Consider the following 22,051-nt stretch of genomic DNA (forward strand, 5'->3'; position numbering starts at 1 on the left):
CACACACACACACACACACACACACACACACACACACACACCATTAGTATGTACAATCCATTTCATTTTGCGAAATCAGTGTGTTGCAGTATAGATGAATGTTAGCGGATGACTCACAGGCTCTCCCTTGCGTCCTTCTGCACCATCTCTGCCTCTGTCGCCCTGTGGAGTCAAACAAAGAATGCCACCATAACAGCCGAAAATACAAATTAAACAAGAGCGGTAAAACATTTGAGCAACTTTGTGCACTGTACCGTCTCTCCACGATCTCCCTTCTCACCCTAAAGGAAATGGGAAAGTTTAAACTTAGAGATCATTCAGTACCGGGAGAAGGCACGAGAAGAGCAGGAATAAAAGGTGATGGATGTTTCTGTCAGCTATCAAATCTACATTATGCTCATCAAAGCTGGACCAAGTCTTTAAAACAATTAGAGTTTAATTTACCTTTGGGCACTGAAAACACCGGTCTGGACCTGGACCTCCCTGAACAAAACATGGACGGAAACATCAGGCTGAGATAAGAGCTGTTCGTCTTACATCCTCCTTTAGTACATTAATTCCAATAGCCCCATTGTTTTACTGTTAGCATGATAGTTAAAATCTGTTTGTCAAATTGCTGAACAGGGAGTCACAGTATTGTATTAACACAAGAAGGGGAAAATACGTCTAAGGTCTTTGTCATTCTTACCTCTGATATTCTGGCAATACCACAGAGCAAGTTTGCCAGATCAGTATGTACAGAGTCCAGCTGTGCTGCATCACGGGTATACAGGATGTTCTGGGTGCTGCCATCCGTCACCGCCCGGCGGAGCTCCTCAGTGTCTGCCTGGTCCATGCCCACTGCTAACACTGTCACACCTGGCAGACACACAGACACACCAACATATTTGTCTCTGGGGAAGATTTTTGGATTTGTATTTATAATTTTTGCATGAACTGGCTTAGATGTAACTCTACACCTTTGCTTTCAGTTACTATGTGCAGATCAAAATCGACCCCATCTCTATGCTGCTCACCTACAGCTCGAGTGTACCTGCTCAACTAGCTTCTGTACACTGCACAATGTAAGCAGTCATATGGGAGTAATTCAACCATACATGTAAGAAGAATAAGCAGAAGGAGAGGAGGAAGAAGAAGAAGAGGAGGGAGAAGAAGGAAAGAGAAGGAAGAAGAACAAGGAGGAGGAAGGAAGAAGGAAGGACATGAAGGAAGAGCAAGAAAAAAAGAGGAAGACATAATAATCATAATAACAATAATGATGACAGTATAGGGTTGCCTACAGGTGGGTGTATCAGAATGATGATGTATTTTATGTATAACTCTCTTATAAATTGGTGTGTTTGGTTCCTTAGCTACGTGACGTCTGACACCCTGGCTGTCTTTAGGCTCCAAATCTGAGGCATCTGTCACAGAGCCGCGTGACTTGAGACAATTTTCAGTTCAGCATTCTTTTATGAAAGTGTTTTTTTAGAAAGACTTCTGTGGCTAAAACGTGACTGCTTCTTGTTCTGCTCTGCACACCTGTTGCTCTGAGGCCGCTGGCTGCGAGGGTCAGGTTGTCGGCTGATTTTTTGTCAGCAATGATGACAACAGCACCGGGGACCGTCGGTCTCCGTCCAGCTGTCTGGGCCAGGAGGTACTGCCTGGTGAATGTCACAGCCTCACCTGCAGAGGGAGACAGACAACAGAGACACACAGGCACACACACATATGCTGAACAGCTGCAGAACAGAAACTCAGTGAGTACAGGAAAGGACAACACCAGGAATGACATCTATCCCAGAGAATAAAACTGACCGATGTTATTCCCTGGGCTCTCATCAAAGGGGGTGGACTGGATCTCTTGAAGAAGTGTGTCTGATCTACCATGGCGATTAAGCAGGAACCATATTTTGGGTCTGTAACCGTACACTACAACTCCCATCTGAAACAGGCAGAAAATGATCAAACTGTTGGCAGCACACGGTTAAAATGTACCCCTCAACGCCCTGTTTTCAGACTTATTCTTCAAGAGCAGTACCTGCGAGTCGCGGGCTCCGATGGTTTTGAGTGACTCTGCTGTACGAGTGAGGAGCTGCCGCAGAGGTCTTGCGAGGTTGACGCGATCAGTAGATGCTGGCACCAGAAACACCACATCCAGACGCCCGCCCACACACACTGCGGAGAGAAGTTTGTAGGGGTAAGGTATCAAAAGGTGTATATACTGTAGGTATGGCAAGTATACGACAGTGGTGGTGCGTTACCAGTATGTTCATCTACAGAGCTCTCTGCGCCCAATCCACTCGCAAAGGTGGGCTGCACGGTAAAGCGATATAGACGGCCCAGACGCAGCCCGGTCACCTGGTAAGAGGTGGACGCAGCAGGGAGCGTGACAGACAAGCCTCGACCAGCATCTGAGAAACATGAGCGGTTCAAATGGCGGGACTGTCGAACAGGCACATAAGAAGAAAACTTATAACGAGTATAATGATATGTTTCACCTGACTCATCTCGCCAGCGCAGAATGTATCCTGTGGCACCTGGTAGTGGATTCCAGCCAAGCTGCACAGAACTCTGGGTAACCTCCGCCACTCGTAAAATTGTGGCAGGTAGTGAGGGAGGGGGGGTGTAGACACCAGCTACATACACAGAAAAATCAGATTTTGTATGTGGTTCAAAATGAAACTATTACACACTAGAAAGAGAGTATTCCCATAACTTCATCAGCATCGAGTTCAAAGGCTTTCCAGTGACTTTCAAGGCTTTACTGGTGTGTTTTAAAGTAAGACTTTACACAAGATATTATTGAGGCCCACAACGTACAATGCAGTTTATTTTACTGTATTCAGCATTAGTGAACTACACTGCAAAAAGTGAAATCTACACTGCAAAAAGTGAAATCTGAGTCACATGAAATATTTTAAGTCAAGGCAATATGCGCTTGTTTTTTTTCTTGACAAGATACACTGAGCTGAGGTTTTGCAGTGTACATTTTAATTCTAAACATAAAGTACTGTTAAATCTGTCCATTCTTTAAGAGGACGTTTGAGGCCTTAAGTCTATCATAGACTTTGTCAATCTACATACCTTCGAGGGTTATAAAAGAAACTTGTGGAAACTTTGAAATAATGTCTGAAAACAGGAAGACAGGACTCACGCGTGGTGACTCTGACAGACACAGGGGTTCCCTCTCTGTTTTGCACTAAAGCCATGACCTGCACCTCATACTGGGCGCCGGGGTCCAACCGGTCTAAATCCACAGCGGTCACATCTCCCCCCACCAGCTGACTCCTCTCTTCACCGCCTACAGCAGCACAGAGGTGCAACAGTGAATAGTGCAACCCAGACCGACTGCCATATAACATCCATCACAGGAGAGGAAGCTTATTATAACTTGAACACTGCATGCACATTTTTAGGGTAACTTGAGGCTTTGAAAGGAGCTCTCATTATTGCTCTTAGATGTGAGATGTATGAAACTACTGCAGAAAGGACCAGCAACAGATCTACCATCCAATCTCCTCCAAGACACACGATAAGCCGTCGCTCCCTGCACACCAACCCAAGTGACGCGGACAACCTCCCCACGGGTCTCCTGGACTTGCAGTGACGTCACCGTCCCGACAACAGACTGATCTGACTCTGAAGGTTAGGACAGGACACAATCAGTTTCCTGTCCTTCTTCAGCCAAATCTCCCCCAAACGACATGCAGGACAACAGCAACAAAGGTACCTGTTCTGATAACCAGGGTGGAAGGACTTCCCTCTCGAGAGCCAACCAGTGAAGAGACTGACACTCTGTAGGATGAATCTGACTTAAGTCCATCAATGGTGTACGAAGACACGTCAGCAGGCACATTACGTGTTGTTTCAGTTCCTGCACCAAGAAAAACATGAATGAAATAAAGCACTGTGTCTTCTGCCACTACGGATGTGAGCATAGGAGTCACAGATAGATGGCTCACTCACTACTCATCATACTGCCCTGTTATGCATTTGGATGTACCTTATGTCTGTAAAATACCGAGGATTGACTCTAAACATTACTCACCATCGTCACTGCGCCACGTTATCTTGTAGCCAGTAGCCCTGCTGGATGGTAACCACGTAATGCGAATCCTCTGAGACGTGACATCGACGATGCGAAAGCCAGACACCGATCCCCCGTGGGGATTAGTGCGAGAGGACAGTGTGACCACCTCTCCAACGCGCTGATCGACCACAGCTGCAACACCAATTACCAGCGCCTCATCTGGCTGCAGGCCGTCTATGGTGAAGGTCGTGGCCTCCGCCCCAAGAAGACGGGACTGCTCCGCACCTGCAAGAAAGACATGAGGGAATATAACATCCTGCAAACAAAAACTGACAAAGTCAAAACAAAGTCAAAATGCGAATCTCACAAACACGTAACACTTACTGCTGCCTTGTCTCCAAGTAACCCTGTACCCCGTAGCCCCAGTAACACCCACCCAGGCGATTCGGATTCTCCGACTGTTTGCGTTTGTAACCCTGAAGTTAGTCACGCTGCCAATGCCTTGCTCTGAAATGAAGGGCAGACAGGCTCTCATGTGGCAAAAATCAATGTGAAAAGAAAGCAAGAATGATTCATATGGCAACAAGAGGGACAATGAAAAGGGTGAACACCAAGAAGTCCAACCAAGGTATGTCAGCACTGACACTGCACACATGACATGCTCATACACAGTATCTGTGAACGGCATTTAAAAGGATCACAGTCACTGCTCTGCCCACCTGGTTTGATGTAGACAGTAACTGGGTCTCCTTCATTTTCTCCCACCAGCGCTGTCACACTGACACCGTAGGACACTCCCACTGTCAGGTCCCTGAGGTCAAGGGTCGTCTGGTTTCCAGGGACGACCCGGATTTCCTCTGTTCCCGCTGAGATGACAGGAAATTCACACAGACACCACTTTCACAAGCACGTTTTCACTCATACCTGAACAGTAAAATAACCCACAATCCACAATGAAATACTGAATAAAATCAGGGAGTGTGCCTTCTGAGTTCAGGATAATGATGCGGTACTGCGTGGCCCCGGCTACACCCGTCCAGCCCAGTCTGACAGTACTGCCCAGAGACTCCACAACTCTCAGGTTGGACACTCTCCCCACAGGCTGCTCCTCTGCAACACCAGACGATTAGGATACGCATGAAACCTTTTAACAGTGATGTCAACATGAAAATATATTCAGAGATTCAACCCCAGCACATTTATGACCCAGAATAAATCAATCCGAATTCAGAGTGTAGTGCCACCTGGCTGAGTGACTGACCTCTGGATGCAGTGGACACAGGTGTGGCCTCCTCACGGCCTTCGAATAGGGTGTACAGGGTGATGATATATTCTGTGTTGGGCTGAAGGCCTGTTAGCTCGTAGCTGGCAGTGCTTGTAGGAAAGGACAGGCTCTGGATGCGGCCTCCTGGGGACGAGAAGAGCAGATTTATGTTCACTATACCTTGACTGTTAGCATATACCTCCTACTACCTTGAAACTTAAAAGTGGAGTTGGCATTGAATACATTGTGAGGCTGTATGTCTGTAAAATCATGTAAATCATCCTGACACACTACACATCCCATTACTGTAACACAAGCAAGATCACTTCAAATCAGAGCAGCCCATATCATTACATATCATAATCATTTCTTGTGCTCTTCATCAGAACTCGTCCATGTTCTTAGTGCGAAATGAGCGCACATGGACAAGTGAATGTTCTCTGACCTTCCCCCTCCCTCCACTCCAGGCGGTACCCTCGAGAGGACTGAATGATTCTCCAGGTGAGGCGAATAGAGGAGGGGCCGGTGGTAGCTGCTCTGAGGATCTGCTGCTCCTGACGCTCTGAGGGAAACACACATTAATAATATGACTGTAATTATGTAATATGTCAGAAGCAAAGCTCGATTTCCATCAATGCGTCAATGAAAAATGTTAAAGGACAGGTTTTATTCAGTGTGTTTTATTGGCTGCTTCAGTGCAAAACTGCATTCTGAAGTTCAGCTGATGCTTCTATGAGGTATCAGCTGCCTGAATCAAGAGGGTATGTTCTTTCAAAGTTATATCCTTTATAGCATAAAACAGTCTGACTGTGCCTCACAGCAGAGGGATAGTAACACAAAGCAGGCATCAAAAAGTCCATAACTTAGAAAGACACCCACTTGATGTGACAGACTGAGGCTGCTGAAACCTTGTAGTAACTTAACCAACAACAAAAACAGTTTTGTAAAAACAAAAACAGTCAAAACCCAGTATTTATACACACAATTATAGTATCAGCTCTCTTTGTGGCCAGTATGGACTAGAGGAATGACTGAAATGACAAATGACTCAATAGCTAGAGTACTGTAGTAGAAAAAATGTGAAACTATCCTTTGAATAGAGAAGTGCACTGCTGATCCGTTAATCAGAGCTGATGTGGCTGAAATGTGAGTATGAACTCATCTTAAACCAACCTGAAAAACAGTGCATGTGAAGAACTGATTTATTTGTGGAAAGACATTATGATTCAGACAATTACAAGACTGATGGGAAAATAATTGCTCCGACTCTCATTATGCAAAGTGTAGTGGGATTCAATGGGGTGTGCAGACTTAAAGTACGTGAGCTTGTCTGTTTGGCATACCTGAGTATCTCACAGGCCCCAGAGCAAAACAACACAACAACTAAACCAAGGCTTCATGAATGTGCCACCACGAAAACTCCAATATTCAGCAGCCACATGCCACATTTTCACATCTCCACATACACACGCTGCACATATTCATGCCAGATCTTTGGTGGTCTCTCGGGTTCAGGAATCTGTTGTGAAACGATACAAAATCTACCGTTTTGAGAAGGAGCCAATATTCTATCACTGACGGCTCAATAAATTATGGAGTTTTTCATTTCTCATGAACTGGAACACCTCGGCCCTCAGGCTGCTGGTGTGGTGGACCCGGTCCAAAGAAACGCTCTCTGAGACAAAGAGCAGAAAGCTACCACACAGGTCAGTCCCACGGAGAAACGCTTTCTCTCTGACTGTATGTGGCCACAAGTCTCGATGGCAGTGAGCGTAAATCAACAAAAAAGTGTCAGCGGGCCAAAGAACAAAGTCTTCAGAGCAGTGAATGGGTAACAGGCACACACAGATGTCCCTGTTAGGCAAGAGGGTCAGACTATACACTGACTAAGTTTTACTGCGTAACGCATTATTTTACTTGACTGAATGTTGTACAAAGTTATTGAAGTGGTTGGGAATGAGGGAGAGGACAACCAACCAAGCACAACCAAACTGCATTAAAAACCTGAACTTTAAAGGTCACGCAGTCTTTATTATATTGTTTAGGCCTTCATGCTGAGCATCATCTTCATGTTAAAAAGCTGAACAGTATTGAAGAATATATTAACGACATATTCTTCAATAAATGTGAGGACTCAATGTGGTCCTCGTTTACAACAAAAACAAACTCAACATTTTTTCATAATGAGAGGGGACAGATGTCTCATCACAAACCACAGACACAACAAACGGTTGATCTACTGGTTTAAACAGGAACAAACAATCTGAGCTGAAGTTTAAGTTACTGTGGTGTACAGTATGTAGAGACCTGTACGCATTTCACTCCTCTGACAGCAGAATTAGGCCACACGAAGGTTTTCAGTCCTCCGTTTCTGCCAGCCGTCTGTTCAGCGCAGTGACTCAGCCTTCATTCAAATAACACTGGTCCGACTGAAGCGACACCATATGGGTATTACTCACGAGAGCCAGATGGCGTGCGTGTATAATGAGTGTGTAGGTGTGCTAGAAATTTTCCTTAAACACAACTAAACAGTAACACGTGTAGGTTTTCAGAGGAAGGACAAACAACGGGGCAGATTGTAGGCCATCTTCTCTATCTCTGCTTCCTGTCTCTGTGCTCGGCCGGACACAACCGCTGGCCACCACCTATTCAAAAAGCAATCTTTTGCGACAATTACTGATCTAAGAAACGAAGGGACACAAAATAGAATGCAATTTAGTGCATTGTGGCAATTAACTGTTGTCACTGTGTGTGTAACTGTGAGTTTGGAGAGGGTATAATGAACACAGAGGAACATTCACAGAGAGCAGACGGAGATGTTTGGTGACGCGATGAACCGCTGGAACCACACCTACCTATCTTGAACCTGGCTGTCGCTACTGGGCCCTCAGTGTTGCCCTCATACAGAGGGATGATGGTGACGATGTACTCGGTGTCAGGCTGCAGGCGGGACAAAGTGTGGAACTCGCTGTCACCAGCGACCTCCACACTCTCCACATTTCGGCCTGTGTGAACAGAAAACAGAAACAGAACGAGCATGTGGAAATTTGTTAAAAAAAAAAACAACAAACAAACTGGCTGGCTGACAGAAATGCGAGATCATCGCTTCATCCTGACCTGTAAATGGTCCCCAGACCAGACGGTAAGCCCGCGCTCCACTGACGCCTCTCCACCGCACACGCACACTGCCCTCTGACTCCGTCTCCACTGATAACTGCTGCACCGCCTCGAGGCGCACTGACACATGCAAAAACATGAAGACAGACACATTGATTGATACTTTTGCAACCCATTACAAACCACAAGGAGATAGTATCACTGTACTATACTACTGTACATATACTGCCATCCAACACTTGTTTTAATATAACGTCATGATGAGACGTACAACTTTATTACAAACCTGATTCCTAAAAAGTTGTGTAAAACGTAATGAAAAGCAGAAGGCAATCATCTGCAAATGAACTGTTTATTGACAACAGTTTTACGAAGTGTTGCTGAGCCCCTTTATTCTGTCATGTGTTGACAAAGTGGTGAGCGTTTTTGCAATCAGGGTTGTATATTGTGCCTACTGACTGTGACTACTCGAATTACTGGCATTTATCATCATCATCATGGAACAGAACAAAAGGGGTTAATAATGGGCCACAGGGCGGACTCACATGTCCGTGCGTTGAGGATGGACGGAGATGCAGAGTTTCGGGGGAACAGCGGGTAGAGGCTGATGACGTACTCCGTGTCGGGCTGCAGGGACTCCAGGGTGATTGATGTGGCGTCTGCTGCCAGAGACTGCTCCAACAGCTGAGCCGCTGGCTGTCCTGCTCTTCCAACCACACAGCAGACAGGGCACACAGAGAGGGAGGCCATGCAGGAGGCCAATTAGTGCACCAATAGCAATCAAAATGATAATGTACGGTATGTCTTCAGACAAATTAGCCGACAGCAAGGTGCAAATATGGGATGTGTCCTTGTGTGTTTCACTGAGTTTAACTCTGTACGGCAGCCAGCCGATGTTATTCGGAGGGAGTGCACAATTTGTGTGTGTGTGTGTGTGTCTGTGTTGTGTGCTTGTCCTGTATGTGCTTGCATGCACACTTGCTAGAACGGGCTAACACAGGAACAGGTCGAAACATCGCACCTCATCGCAGGATACACACCGACCTCATTTAAATACTCTCACACTCATGCCAGCCTAAGCAGTCAGGAGAGGAGCTCCATGTGAGACTGGCACTCCTGCCACATATTCGGAGGGAGAAACTGTTTATATCAGCCCTCAGGGGCCACTTTTCTCTCCTGAATCATGGTATAAGCACCCAGACAACTTGACACTGTTATGATCCGCGCCACACCCTGTCTCCAGAAATGCAAGGACAAAATTACTGACGATCTGTGACATAAGTAAAGGTTTTCCCTGTCTAATTTCAGGATGATAAAAATGTATTTGATATTTCAGGTAATGATGGCCAATAAAAATCCTTACTGACAGCCAGCGCCTAAGGGAGGCAAGGTGTCAGAGAAGCTCATGTCCTCACACTCAGACTTGACTGTTGTACATTCTCGACATGTTTCAAACTTGCCACAAACAGGTTAACTGTAATTGACAACTGCAGCGTCTTTTCCTCCTTCATTTTCACTATAATCCCTCAGTCGGCCAAGACGATGATTCTGTCAGCGCTGACAACAGAAGCACTTAGAGTCAGTGTTTTTGAGTACAAAAGAGGAGACGTCACAAATAAACTGCAGGTGTCACGAAGTCAGTAAGTGTTACTGAAACACAAATGGACAGGTCAGACAGAAAGAGAAAGACAGATAGACAGCAAACAGACACAGAGGTGTATGTGTGTGTGTGTGTGTGTGTGTGTGTGTGTGTGTGTGTGTGTGTGTGTGTGTGTGTGTGTGTGCCGGACCTCGTGGTCCATAGGTGAGCCTGTAGCCCTGGACAGGAGATGAAGGCTGGTCCCAGCCCAAAGACAGAGAGAAGAAGCCTGCCTGGATGAGACGTAGACTGGAGACCCCTGGCAAAGACCCTGTATGAGGAGAGCAAAAAGACAAGTGTGTGAGTGATAAATTAAAGTTGAGAGATGTTGTATTATCGATCTTTCTTTTTGCTCACTGGTTCGTTGCTTGGCAGAAACAGAGTCTCCCACGCTGTTGGGGTACTGAGCGATGACTGTCACCAGGTAGTCGGTTCCTGATCGCAGCTCTCGTGCTGTGAAGGTCCTCAGACTGGCAGGGACGGTCTCCTGCAGGGGAGAGATGAGGTCATCTTTGTAAACAGTCAAGCCTAAAACAAGTTTTGGCAACATGAATGATAGCGATAATGATAGATGCTGGAGCTATGCCATTCTCCTGTTTTCATCATGTCTGCCAGGATACACAGAAGGGAATTTCACTCTCTGCTCTGCCAAACTTTAATTTCTACAGCATCTACATGAAGAGGATCCACCTATTAGACAGATTTATACTCAACCTGAAGGCACATGTTGCTCTGGCAAACATTGTTGACTTTGGTTCCTAAAACTGCAATTTGCAACTTCAATCTAGGTCATAACAATGTTTATCACCCATGTGTCAGGAAAATTCTCCAACACCTGGACTCACCTGACGCAGCTCTGCTGTGATAGGCTGACCCAAACCGGAGAGCGGCACATACTGCACCACATAGCCATTCACGGGGCCCCCGGCCTGATTCCAGCGAAACCTGAGGGAATCGGACGTCTGGCCTGTGAACTGAATGTTGGACGGACCAGAAAATGCCTCTGAGAGGAGAAGAGAGGGTGGGAGCAGGATGAGACACAGCATTAAATGCAGGTTTACAGTCTGACAATAACGCCTGGGAAAACAGCCGGACACAATGTGTGTGTATTTTAGTAAATTGATGTTATGCTATTTCAATTAACCCACATACCATCGCTGGCATAGACTCCTCCTGCCTTGGAACACACTCTGGGGCTCACAAGAGGAAGAAGTGTGTTCAGCAATTTGAAATCCCCAACAAAGGAGGTGAAATCACTGCTGGGCTGGGAGGAGATCTGAGCCAATTCATTCCTGTCTGCACTCTTTATACCTGAACAACCACAAAAAAGTTGGCAGAGTAAAAAAGAAATCACAGTGGCTCATAAGTAAACTACTCTGAGTAAGAGAGGAGAAACTGCAGGTGAGACACCTACCGACCGCAAACACGTGCACTCCTTGACTGCGCAGCTTCTGTGCTGGTTCCTGCACACTGTCCTGAGACTTCCCGTCTGTGATCAGGATGGTGATCTGAGAGATAAGAGGGACCCACAGAATTGTATCATAGGAAGTGCTATGATCAGTATGCAGTTTAATAATCGTGAAACATGGCCGAGTGGCTGCTCCTCAGACCTTTGGGACATTCCGACTGGACGCAGGATTGAAGAAGTTATCAGCGACAAATTTGAGACCAGCGCCTGTGCGTGTGTTTCCACCCTTATAGTTGAGATTCTGTACAGCGTTGACCAGCTCGGTGCCGTTCAGGTAGTTAGTAAATGTAAATTCAACTCTGGGGGGAGACAAACGTGCGTTAACGCATTATTCTGCACCTACATTAAGATCCTTTGTCACTGCGTGCACAGGGCTGTTATGAGGGAAACATTAATCCTGTCAGTCACCTGGAGGTGTCACTGTACTGTATGGCCCCAAAGCGTATCCCTGACTCGCTGACAGAGCCGGCAAATGGCTTGACGATTCCAGCCATAAAGCCCTTCACCTGCAGGAAGTTCTGTCGGCCGATGCTGGAGGACCCATCAACCAGGAAAACAATATCTGCTGCTTGTACATTATTACACCTGCCTGCAAATACAAGTGATGGAGAACACATAAAGACGTCCTTTTTGTACATAAACTGACATGCAAACACATGAGGAGGGCTCATGTGGTAGCTAGGAGGAGAAATGGGAGTTATTCATACCCTGAGCTTCAGCCTGTTTCACGAAGGACAGGAGGACAGTCACAGTGAAAACCCAGCTCCACATCTTCACAACCTGAGCACAAAGAGGACAAATCCATCATTTTTTTATGTCTGAAACAATTACAACTCACTAGAAAAACAAAACAGTCGAACCAAAATTGTGATACTGTGCTCCATCCATTAGCTGCTAATTAAAAAACAACATTTTCAGCGTGCATGCTTGCAGGCTTTGAAGGGCCTTGTTTTTGTTAGGACTACTCCTGCTCCTTCCTCCTCCTTTGCTTGTGTCCCCTGGTCATATTTTTCTCTGAGTTGTAAACATCTCCTATTAGATGAAATGCTGCCATCCCGCAGCTACTTACTATTCATCCCCATCGAATTTCCTGTTTCTGCTCATTGCCTGATCTTGTCACTTTCCTGTTCATCTGCATCCTATTAGTCATTTGTTCCTCGGTATATGTTGAGGGTAGTTCAGCCCTGTTATTTGTCAGATCGTCTATGCTGCCTTAGAGTTACAGCCATTGTTCCTGCCTGTACCTGTTCCGACCCACCTAGCATCTTTTGATATTCTGCCTGCCAGCCTCATCCCTTTGAACATGTTTTCTTCTTCTGAAAGTCTGCCTGGCTACCAGGTGAAGTCTCTTTTATTACAACAGTCAAGCTTCACAAGTCTGCTTAGGTTCTGTTTGCATGTTGCAGTTTCAGGTTCACTGAGCGTTAGCACTGCAGTAGCACTCTGCATGAATAATTGCTAAACTGGCTTAATGATCACAAATGGAACTTGTAGTACATCTTACGGCAGGACTATGAATGTGTGTGTCACCTAATCACACAGTACCTCTGCCACTGTTATCTACTGCACTGTGCTGTGTGTGCACTGGTGCTGCTGCACAAGCCACCACATCAGCCTGTTCAGCTGTAATAGGTGCTGGTCAGTGCTATTCCATCCAAATGACCACCAACACATTTCAAGTTTTTGACTTCTTAATATTACTCCCAGTATTTCTATGACACACCATTCAATCATAAAGTCTCTCATCTACTATGCTGCCATATGTGCAGAAATAACACTAAAAACTATGTTATTTGTCTTGCACATCTTCCATTTTGGCTCTTTCCCATATGAGATGGTTTTCAAAACCTACTGGTCTAGGCTGGTGTTTTTATAAAGTTGTTGCTTGCAATTCTAATTGGTTTTATTTGCCTTTTAAATTCAGTTTTGTTTGTTATATTGCTTTTATTGTTGAGCATCTGGTTCCATTTTATGAACTGTACTTTTCTTGCTTGCTGTTTTCATGCTGTAGGGGAGAGTGGGGTAATTTGTGCCAAGGGGCAAGTAGTGCCACCCCTGTTATTTAGAAAACCATAGAAGAAGTTGGTCATGTGACCACATATTTTTGAAGAGGCATCCATTTCGCTCATCCTGCAAAGAAGGGAGACACATGACTTGAGAGGTAAGCACATTTAAGTTCAAAAAACATTTTTTTGCCCTCCAAAGTAAAATTTCTATGACTAAGGTTTTTTGATTGCTGTGTTTGAACAATTATAGAAAACTTTGAAAACAGTTCACACATGTTTTAGTGCTTTAGTAAGCTACATCATGAGTCTATACAGTTAGCATGATGCTAGCTCAAAACAGCTGGGGGATGCATTTTTTTCAAAATGGTGGGCTTGGGGTAATTTGTGCCAAAGGAGCTGGGTTAAGTTGTGCCAGTGGCACAACTTCCCCCATCTTATGATTATTTACTATATATTACTTTATTGTATTTTATTGATGACGATGATGATGATGATGATGGTGACAAGGATCTGTCTGCTGGTGACTTTGTCTTTGTGAAGTTTGCAGGTAAAAAATCCAAATCCTATAACTATGTTGGATTGGTGGAGAATGTTGAAGGTGACGAGATCAGTGCAAAGTTTCTGAAGCAAAGTTGTAAGAGGTCTTTTGATGGAAAGCCCATCTTCACATTTAGAGAGAATGATGAAGGAGTCATCCCTAGAGGTGATGTGCTCAAGAAACTACCCACACCACAAAAGCTTGGTGGTACAGCCAGAAGGGAGCACAAGTTCACATTCCCCTGCAGCATTGACAAGTGGAATGTCCAGTAGTAGGCTGAATCTGTGAAGATATTCAGATGCAGATGCAGTTAGGTGCCCATTTTGGAATTTTCATTTGGTTCTGAGCATGTGTTCATGTGGTGCTAGGCCTTGTTGAAGCAAACTGGCCTTTGATGATGTTAAAACTTTAAATAAACATTAAACAAGTACTTTTGTATTGAAATTGTCTTGCTTTTATATAGCATTATCGTTTGTGAGATTAAAATGATCTTTTTTACTTCAGTTATCAATGGCACAATTTACCCCAGTGTATTCTGACTAATGGCACAACCTACCCCGCACTGGGGGCAAGTTGTGCCACAAAACCACTTTTTTTTCTAAAGCTATATTTCTGAAACAGTTTATTTAAGATCCAAAGTGATTGCTCCCAGGGATGCACAACATCCTAAACTATATGTACATATTTTAGTTGGAGGCATTCCTGTAATCCCCTTGCGTAAAAGGCACTTTAAGTAAAAATTGGCACTACTTACCCCACTCTCCCCTATAGTGTTCACTTGCATAATATTACTGAGGATGATGATCTCAAAATATGCAAACTGAAGCCAGGGAAAGTATTACATTAAATATGAGGTAAATGTGTGCACATAGGCCAAAGAAAATGCATCTATATGCAACAATACATTCTCCCTAACCTGCAACTCTAAAACTATCATGCTCTATTACGGATATAATATGGTTTTTGCAGATTAAAAATAGGTCCATACTGTCTAACCTAGATGAACACTTCCGTGCTCTCTGGCTCTCCACACCATACTTAGGTTTACAATAAATATATCTGTGAGTAATGAGCAGGATATCTGACATCCTCAGCACCACCACATCTTACTTCTGCATGACCTTCTTTTGCTTCAGCTTCAAGGTTTCATTTCATTGACATCGAGATTAGATTTCTCAACTGGAAAGACAGAATTACCTTACCCATCAGGTACTGTGGTTACATAATAACCAAAGAGAAAACAACATAGCAAACATGACAGTTTCCCTCCGTCCCTTTAGACACCAATTCACGTGTATTTTGGAACACACTGGGCACTGGATATTACCTGTGTATGTTTTACTGTACATTACTGGAAGCACTTACTGTGTTCACCCTGTAAATGTTCTTCTTTGTTCTGTATGGTTGCCTTCTAAAAACAAAATCCTGAATTTGCCATCCGTGAAGATTTGTGCACAAAGCATTTCTGAACTTTTTTAGTTCTGAACATCTCCACATGTCCCATGAGAACATCCTGTTTACACTGGAATTAAGTCAAATTATAATCAAAAGAATCAATCAAAACACTGCTTCCTTGTGGCTTATACTTAAGATGTAAGCTTATACTTAAGTCTTACACTTAAGACTTATACTTAGTCTTATACTTAAGACTTAAGTATAAGCTTTTTCACTTTAAAATAATGAAATGTCTAACATTAGCTCTCAATAATTGTGGTCCAGGAATTAAACCACAGATGGAAGTCTCTCTCAGTGATATCACTGCTCGCTGTGGCAAAAAAACAGAAGAAACAGACAGAAAATAGGTGAACACATGAATGGGGGAAGAAAAACATCTGCTATGTTTCAGTGACCTCTGAAATCACAATATACTTACAACCTGCAAACAACAGCAGACTCATGTATGTTGAAGATAATCTACTCATACAGCTGGTCCTTACCTGCATTACACTGATGCTGAAAGCAGCCACATGTCATTATTGTCACTGGAAGACATTTACACTGTACAGGGCTGCACATGTTCACATTAGTGTTAACTGTTGTCTGTCCTAAGATTTCAGCAACTAAAAAAAATCCAGACTTGTCTTGTATGACATCTGAAACAATGGTATTGAGGTGATTAAATCTGTACTCACTGTAAGAAAAACACCTCATCACATTCCAAGACTTGAAATTACATTTTCAATGCGCATAACTTTAGTATTTCTTTATAACCACAAGCATCCATCCTATCTACGTCTTAAAAGGACATACATGGTCCAGAAAGACAAGTCAAAATATAAGACACACAAGCCAATAATGCAATACTGCATATATGTGTTCTCTTTCTGTCTGTCCTCTTTGCTCTCATTACAGCTGATGAACTAAGGTCCTTTGGTCAGATAGGATTCTTTTCAAGGGTGGTCACAGCATGCCTCATAACACCCTCAACCTACGCTACTGTAATCAACTCCAACAACCTTGTGGACAAAATACACCATTTGATCTTTGCTGCACTGTGAGACATAGAGGATGCAGGATGCTCTCACTGTAGATCTTTTTGGCCTGTGATACTTTTGCAGATCGCTGTCAGTAGCCACCGCTCACAAGTTCTGAACAAAACTATCACTTTGCGCACGTTTCAGAGACGCTTTCATCATTGATGGGGAGCATTTCTCCTCATGACAATCTCTGCTCACGTTCACCTTCTTACAGAAGTGATGCGCGACACAGCGGCTACTGCAAATAGCTGACAGATGTGGAGCCAACGAGCAAAACCTTTGATCTGCTCTGGATGTAGCGCCTGGATGGTGGCTAAGGCAAACACTGTCAGGACAAACCCATGAGAATCTACTTAAGTTGATGAAACGGGGAGAGAGAGAGAGAGCAGCACGGCACCAGCAGACAGAAGTGATTTTCTGAGCCTGTATCAAAACTCAAAGAACATCAACATCATCTGGAACTGGGTCATTTTCATTTCTTGGTGTTTCGCTGGAACTCTGCCCCAAACCAGACTGACTGTCAGACCGCCTCAGTCAGAACTAGCCCACATGAAAGGCAGCTGTAGTTGACACGTGCTGACAGGCTTGATAACATCCACAGCAGAACTACATTAAAGGGCACTTACTTTGTTGTAGTTCTCAGTGTATCAGCATTAGTACAGTTATTGGAGTTCGATGAGATGATTGATGCCACTCTCATATCTGTCTGGTAAATATGAAGCTACAGTCAGCAGTCTGTTAGCTTAGCTTAGCATAAAGCCTGGAAACGGTTCAGCTTTGGACAGGTTCTCTCAAACGGTATCATAATCCGCCTACCAGCAGCTCTAAAGCTCACTAATTAAAGCTCATTTGTTGATTCAGTAGAAAAACTACAGCGTCGCTGCACCCAAACAGCTCAGCACATAACTCCTCACGAAACCACAACTTGTCATATTTATGCATTGTTTTTTGTATGGTTTAAACAAACACGATATGGCATGTTAAATCGAGAGCTTTGCAGGTGATGGCAGGCAGATTTTGTTCCCCTCAGGCAAAGCCAAGCTCGCTGTTACCACGTGTCTCCAGTGTTAATGTTAATCTAAACTAACTGTCTGCTGGCTCCAGCTGTCTGTTTCCCAACAGACATGAGCATGGTGTCCATGTTCTAACCTAAGGGTCAAAGGAAATCAGCATATATCCCATAATGCTGAATTATTGCTAGTTTTAGGAGGACTTATGTCTTTTTATAATAATACTCGAGTATGTTCATACATTGTATAGGAAATCTACTCCAGGCTACAGCAGGTCGTACTTTCTGAGAAGGTTCAGGGTGTCTGGGGTTCTTCCTGGGATCTGTTCTACCAGGAGGGCTAAGAAGAACACAGAACACTGGCTGATCCATCCCATGTCCTCCACTCTGATTTCAGGCTTTTACCCTCTAGCAGATGATACAGAGAGTCCAAGCGGCGAATCAAACTCATCTGTGCTTTCCTTTACATCTTAAACAGTAAAGAGATAGTATGAGTCATAGAGGCCATACTAGTCCCCAGAAAGATTTTGTTTGGACGGACAACTGTACACATGAAAAATCACATATGAATACTAGTTTGTGGCTGGCTGAGTCACATAGTTGTGTACTTTAAATTGCAGAATGGCATTTGTTCAATGCAACAACACTGAGCTCAAGAAAAATGTCCCTTAAGGTACGATAAAGTATATCTAATGGTATCATAGTATATGTATAGCGCACAGAGTACAGCAGTACTCTAAAGGCTGGCATGGCTGAAAATAGACACTGGAATCTGTTGGCCGTCTCCTTTATTAATTTGTTCAAGAGTGAAAACTTTCAGAGACTGCCTTAAGCCAGAAGCACATAATTAACCAGAAATGTTTGTTCCCTCTCTAAGTCGCAGAGCCCACAAGCCCAACAGTTTCAGAGTTCTTGTCCCAAACACGCAGTAACCATATAAAGTGTAATATGTTCCAAATGTAATGTCGCTTTCCCCTTTTCAAGATTCAAAGTACTTTTTTTAAGACTTCGGCGCCCATAAAATGAAATTATGTACAATTAGCTGCTGACGGGCCACATCAGTTTGCTCACCTTTCAAGTTATTTCTCTTTTTCCCATATGGAATCTAATGAAACGATGGTTATTTCTGGTTTCATTATGTCAGCCAGGTGTTGAGACCACAGTTCAACCCGCAGCCTTTTCTGAACACGTACATCTTGGCTAACTTAACAGATCATAATTCAAAGGCATTAATTATTCGAGGGCCATTAAAAGCAGCAGCTGACGACTAAATGAAGCAGCAGTAAACAGTGAAAGCATCAAAAAAAAAGCCAAGTTTCTCCTCTGTCCCTCCTCTTCCTGCCACTCCGACAACACACCCACAAACCCTACTCTATTTTCAGGTCCCCCCCGATCTGTGTGCACACACAGTCCTGTTGGTATTTATTTTCAAATAATCATTGAAACTGTCCTGATCACATGCCGACTGTGGGAGTGACCCACTTCCTCTGATAAACCCCGTTTTTATTACAGCATACATAAAGATATTCATCAAGTCTCTATTAAGTACATTCCTAAGGTGGCCTCCACACCTGGAATTTTAAAAGGATGAGGTAACTGACTTTTGGGTATGACCACACCCACTACAGGCCACCTGGGAATTAAACCAAACATGAGGGTTGAAAGGTCAATGACACAGCAGCAAAGTGCTGCTGGAAGAATCATCCTCAACAGGAATCAAGTGAGGAGTTAGTGTGAAGCTTTGACAGAAGAAGAAGAAGAAAAGGACTTTTCAAGGACAGGAAGAAGCAGAGATTAGGACTCATCCCAGAGCTTGTGGTGGGAGCTGTACAGAGGCTGGGCTGTGCTTTCTGAAAGCTCAGCTCAGGCAGGATCACAGGGTTGTGGTTTAGTAGAGATGCCATTCTCCCAGGGGGGGCGTCGGGCCACAGGCCATTGCAATGTGACAGGAGTGCAGGATTGTGTGAGAACCGAGCTCCCTCAGCATAACATCAGTGCGGGGACAGAGAGCGACGCAAGTGGACAAGGGGACAGAGGGGTCACGGTAGGGTAGGGTGTCACTGTAAATTACCAGAGTCTCCTGCTAATGTGCTCACACACCAGGGTCTTGTGTGTTTGGAACAGGAACAGAAGAGCTCTCCTCTGAGGCTGTCAAAAGTGGGAGGGAGTCGAAACCAGGAGAGACTGATCCTGTCACCTTTGACCTCTGCCCTCAGGTCAAGTACAGCATCTCTCACTTCCACCAATGATGGATTATCATTCTGCTTTGTCATCCAAACTAAAGTACAAAAGTACTAACAGCAGCTTTGGAAAATCATCTGTGACCCCTGTCATAACAAGTTTCAAAATAAACACTGATACTATCCTCCTTTAGTGTTTGACAAATTACTGTTAACAAAAGCCAGATGGACTAAATCAGGGAAATGACCGGATTCATCAATGGGTTATCCCTCTCACTCAAAGACATGAATGGAGACAAAAAGTCAATACCTCCTGGTTTATAGCTCCTTAAATCCAACATAAACACAGCAAAGAGCCATTTAAGCACCAGTAACAATAAAAATACACACAGTTACACAAAATATCTTCTGGCTGCAGAATGTTTCCACAAAAAAATACCCATTGTTGATAAAAATGTTAAAAGCATCGCTCTTAAAAAGTTAAAGTCTGAAAATAATGTTCCCATCCTCAACCTCAAGTGAAGACAACAGAAAATGTTCCCTCGCAAAAACACATCAAACGCACACAGTAATCAGCAACAGTCCTCTGTAGATGACACACTTGGGATCAGTCCAGAGCGATCCAGTACCAGAGTGGCACGCCAAGAAGCTCGCCAAGCATGGCTGAAACAATGCAATGAAAAGATGAGAGGGTGAAGGTGAGGCAGAGAGGAAGAGTTCAACCAGTCCTGCTTGAGGCTTTTGGCATTAATAAAATTCCCTGTCAGCAGGGGATTTCTTGCTCTTTCATGAGCCAAACCACAGCAAAGACATGGACGCCCACGGAAGTAGAACAGACAATCGATTGCAATCAAGACACAAAGGCAGAGGAGGAAGTTCAGGAGTGAGATTCGCTTTCTCTGTGCAGCATCATGGTCTGTAGTAGGAGTGATGCCCTCTCACTAAATGAGTTCAGCTGAGGTCAGCGTGGTTGTGAACTCCCTGCTGTCCTGAGTGATTAATGAAGTCTAATGTAGGCAGACTGTTTGCAAAGGCAAAGGACAAATACATTCTTTCATTTAATGTATTGTAATGCATCTTCTGTGAGATCCTTGCAAAGCTGATTTTATCACAATTAAATTTCATAAAAGGTGAAAATGAGATGATGAATGTTTTTGCTCGGTCTTGTTCAAAGTCAAGGATTTGCTGCAGGGAAAGCAATAGGAGTGGTGTATTGGCTACAATTCAGGTAAGTGCTCTCTATAGGTACAGGTAGAGGAGTTATAGCTCACCAGTATGTACTTGCAGAGTAAATCAATGCTGAAATGTGGAACATCACAAACAACATTAAGCTCTGTCCCGACCCTGTTGCCGTTCATGCAGAAATGCAGCTTGCAAAACGTGCACAACTTCAATCCCGTACAGCACCAGTGTTCCCACAAATCTAAAGCTTTAAAAAACCAGTGCACATTATCCACAAGAGCCCAGCGCGGAGCCCCATCTCACCGCATCTTACCTGGGGATCTCTGCTCCGTGCACCGGGCCACAGCCTGCCGCTCCTCACCTTTCCACCTGTGGCATATCCAGCCCTAGCTCTCCGTGCAGCGTCTGGACACACAGTCCAGTGTCACAGCCTCAAAAATCACAGGGCAGCTTCCACGACCATCCACTGCAGCTCAGAAAGCAAACTCCTGTCGGTGCATCCCTGCGGGAGACTGTCACGACTGTAAAGGCGGTTTCTGATTCCCGAGGCTGCCTTGCTTATTGTAGGCTGAACACACGCAGCAGCAGAACAGTCCAGACTTGTTCGGATGCCTGAAGGGGAGTCCTAAGCTCTCCCTTTCTCCTTTTTTTTTCGCTCCAACCTCATTCTCCTTGCCGCTTGTCCCTCCCTGCTCCTGCCTGCAAGCTACCGAAGTAACCATGTGCAGCTGAGACATAAACCTAATCATTCCGTTACTTTTCCAGGTGAGACATGGCGCACGGGGTCACGCGATTTCACGCAGATTGCCTTTTTTTTTTTTTTTTTTTGGTCAGCCCACGTGACTCGTGTGAGTGCATTTGAGGCAGAAACTAGGAAGGTTAAAAGAAATTACAGCTATTATTTATGAGTTTTTTTGTTGTTCAGAATTATGGCTGTACAATAAGTGAAGTCAGCTCAGGTCTAACAATGAAATACTTTATTTTCATAATTTCTTGGCACCTAATTTGTTCATTTGGTGCTTCACTAATGGTAAGGTCTGGATAAATTGCCGGTTAAAGGCTCAACAGGTCTTACCCATATACTGTTGTGATTTCCCTGCCAGGGTGCAAGTTTGAGAGAGATTTTAGTTTTTCTCTAAGTAATCACTTAATAAATTAT

At 44.2% G+C, this 22,051-nt stretch overlaps 1 protein-coding gene across 1 annotated transcript in view; it reads right to left on the reverse strand.

The window, feature by feature from the left end:
* Nucleotides 1-21,424, reverse strand: part of col7a1 (collagen, type VII, alpha 1) — a 58,930-nt gene extending 37,506 nt beyond the window's left edge. Inside the window, exons 1-30 of the mRNA XM_076742175.1 lie at nt 21,206-21,424; nt 12,208-12,280; nt 11,909-12,089; nt 11,643-11,799; nt 11,447-11,540; nt 11,185-11,343; nt 10,878-11,035; nt 10,390-10,519; nt 10,184-10,303; nt 8,939-9,094; nt 8,394-8,513; nt 8,132-8,281; nt 5,722-5,838; nt 5,274-5,420; nt 4,997-5,122; nt 4,732-4,878; nt 4,397-4,519; nt 4,031-4,297; nt 3,713-3,856; nt 3,490-3,621; nt 3,137-3,283; nt 2,481-2,618; nt 2,244-2,393; nt 2,021-2,157; nt 1,798-1,924; nt 1,522-1,665; nt 689-858; nt 445-483; nt 255-281; nt 118-162 (exon numbers count right to left, since the gene is read on the reverse strand). Coding sequence (XP_076598290.1) covers nt 118-162; nt 255-281; nt 445-483; nt 689-858; nt 1,522-1,665; nt 1,798-1,924; nt 2,021-2,157; nt 2,244-2,393; nt 2,481-2,618; nt 3,137-3,283; nt 3,490-3,621; nt 3,713-3,856; nt 4,031-4,297; nt 4,397-4,519; nt 4,732-4,878; nt 4,997-5,122; nt 5,274-5,420; nt 5,722-5,838; nt 8,132-8,281; nt 8,394-8,513; nt 8,939-9,094; nt 10,184-10,303; nt 10,390-10,519; nt 10,878-11,035; nt 11,185-11,343; nt 11,447-11,540; nt 11,643-11,799; nt 11,909-12,089; nt 12,208-12,271 — 3,816 coding nt within the window. The 5' untranslated portion in view covers nt 12,272-12,280; nt 21,206-21,424. The remainder of the gene's footprint in view (nt 1-117; nt 163-254; nt 282-444; nt 484-688; nt 859-1,521; nt 1,666-1,797; nt 1,925-2,020; nt 2,158-2,243; nt 2,394-2,480; nt 2,619-3,136; nt 3,284-3,489; nt 3,622-3,712; nt 3,857-4,030; nt 4,298-4,396; nt 4,520-4,731; nt 4,879-4,996; nt 5,123-5,273; nt 5,421-5,721; nt 5,839-8,131; nt 8,282-8,393; nt 8,514-8,938; nt 9,095-10,183; nt 10,304-10,389; nt 10,520-10,877; nt 11,036-11,184; nt 11,344-11,446; nt 11,541-11,642; nt 11,800-11,908; nt 12,090-12,207; nt 12,281-21,205) is intronic.
* Nucleotides 21,425-22,051: the final 627 nt, after the last annotated feature.

Source organism: Chaetodon auriga, chromosome 2 (assembly GCF_051107435.1).
Source record: "Chaetodon auriga isolate fChaAug3 chromosome 2, fChaAug3.hap1, whole genome shotgun sequence".
NCBI classification, from domain to species: Eukaryota; Metazoa; Chordata; class Actinopteri; order Chaetodontiformes; family Chaetodontidae; genus Chaetodon; species Chaetodon auriga.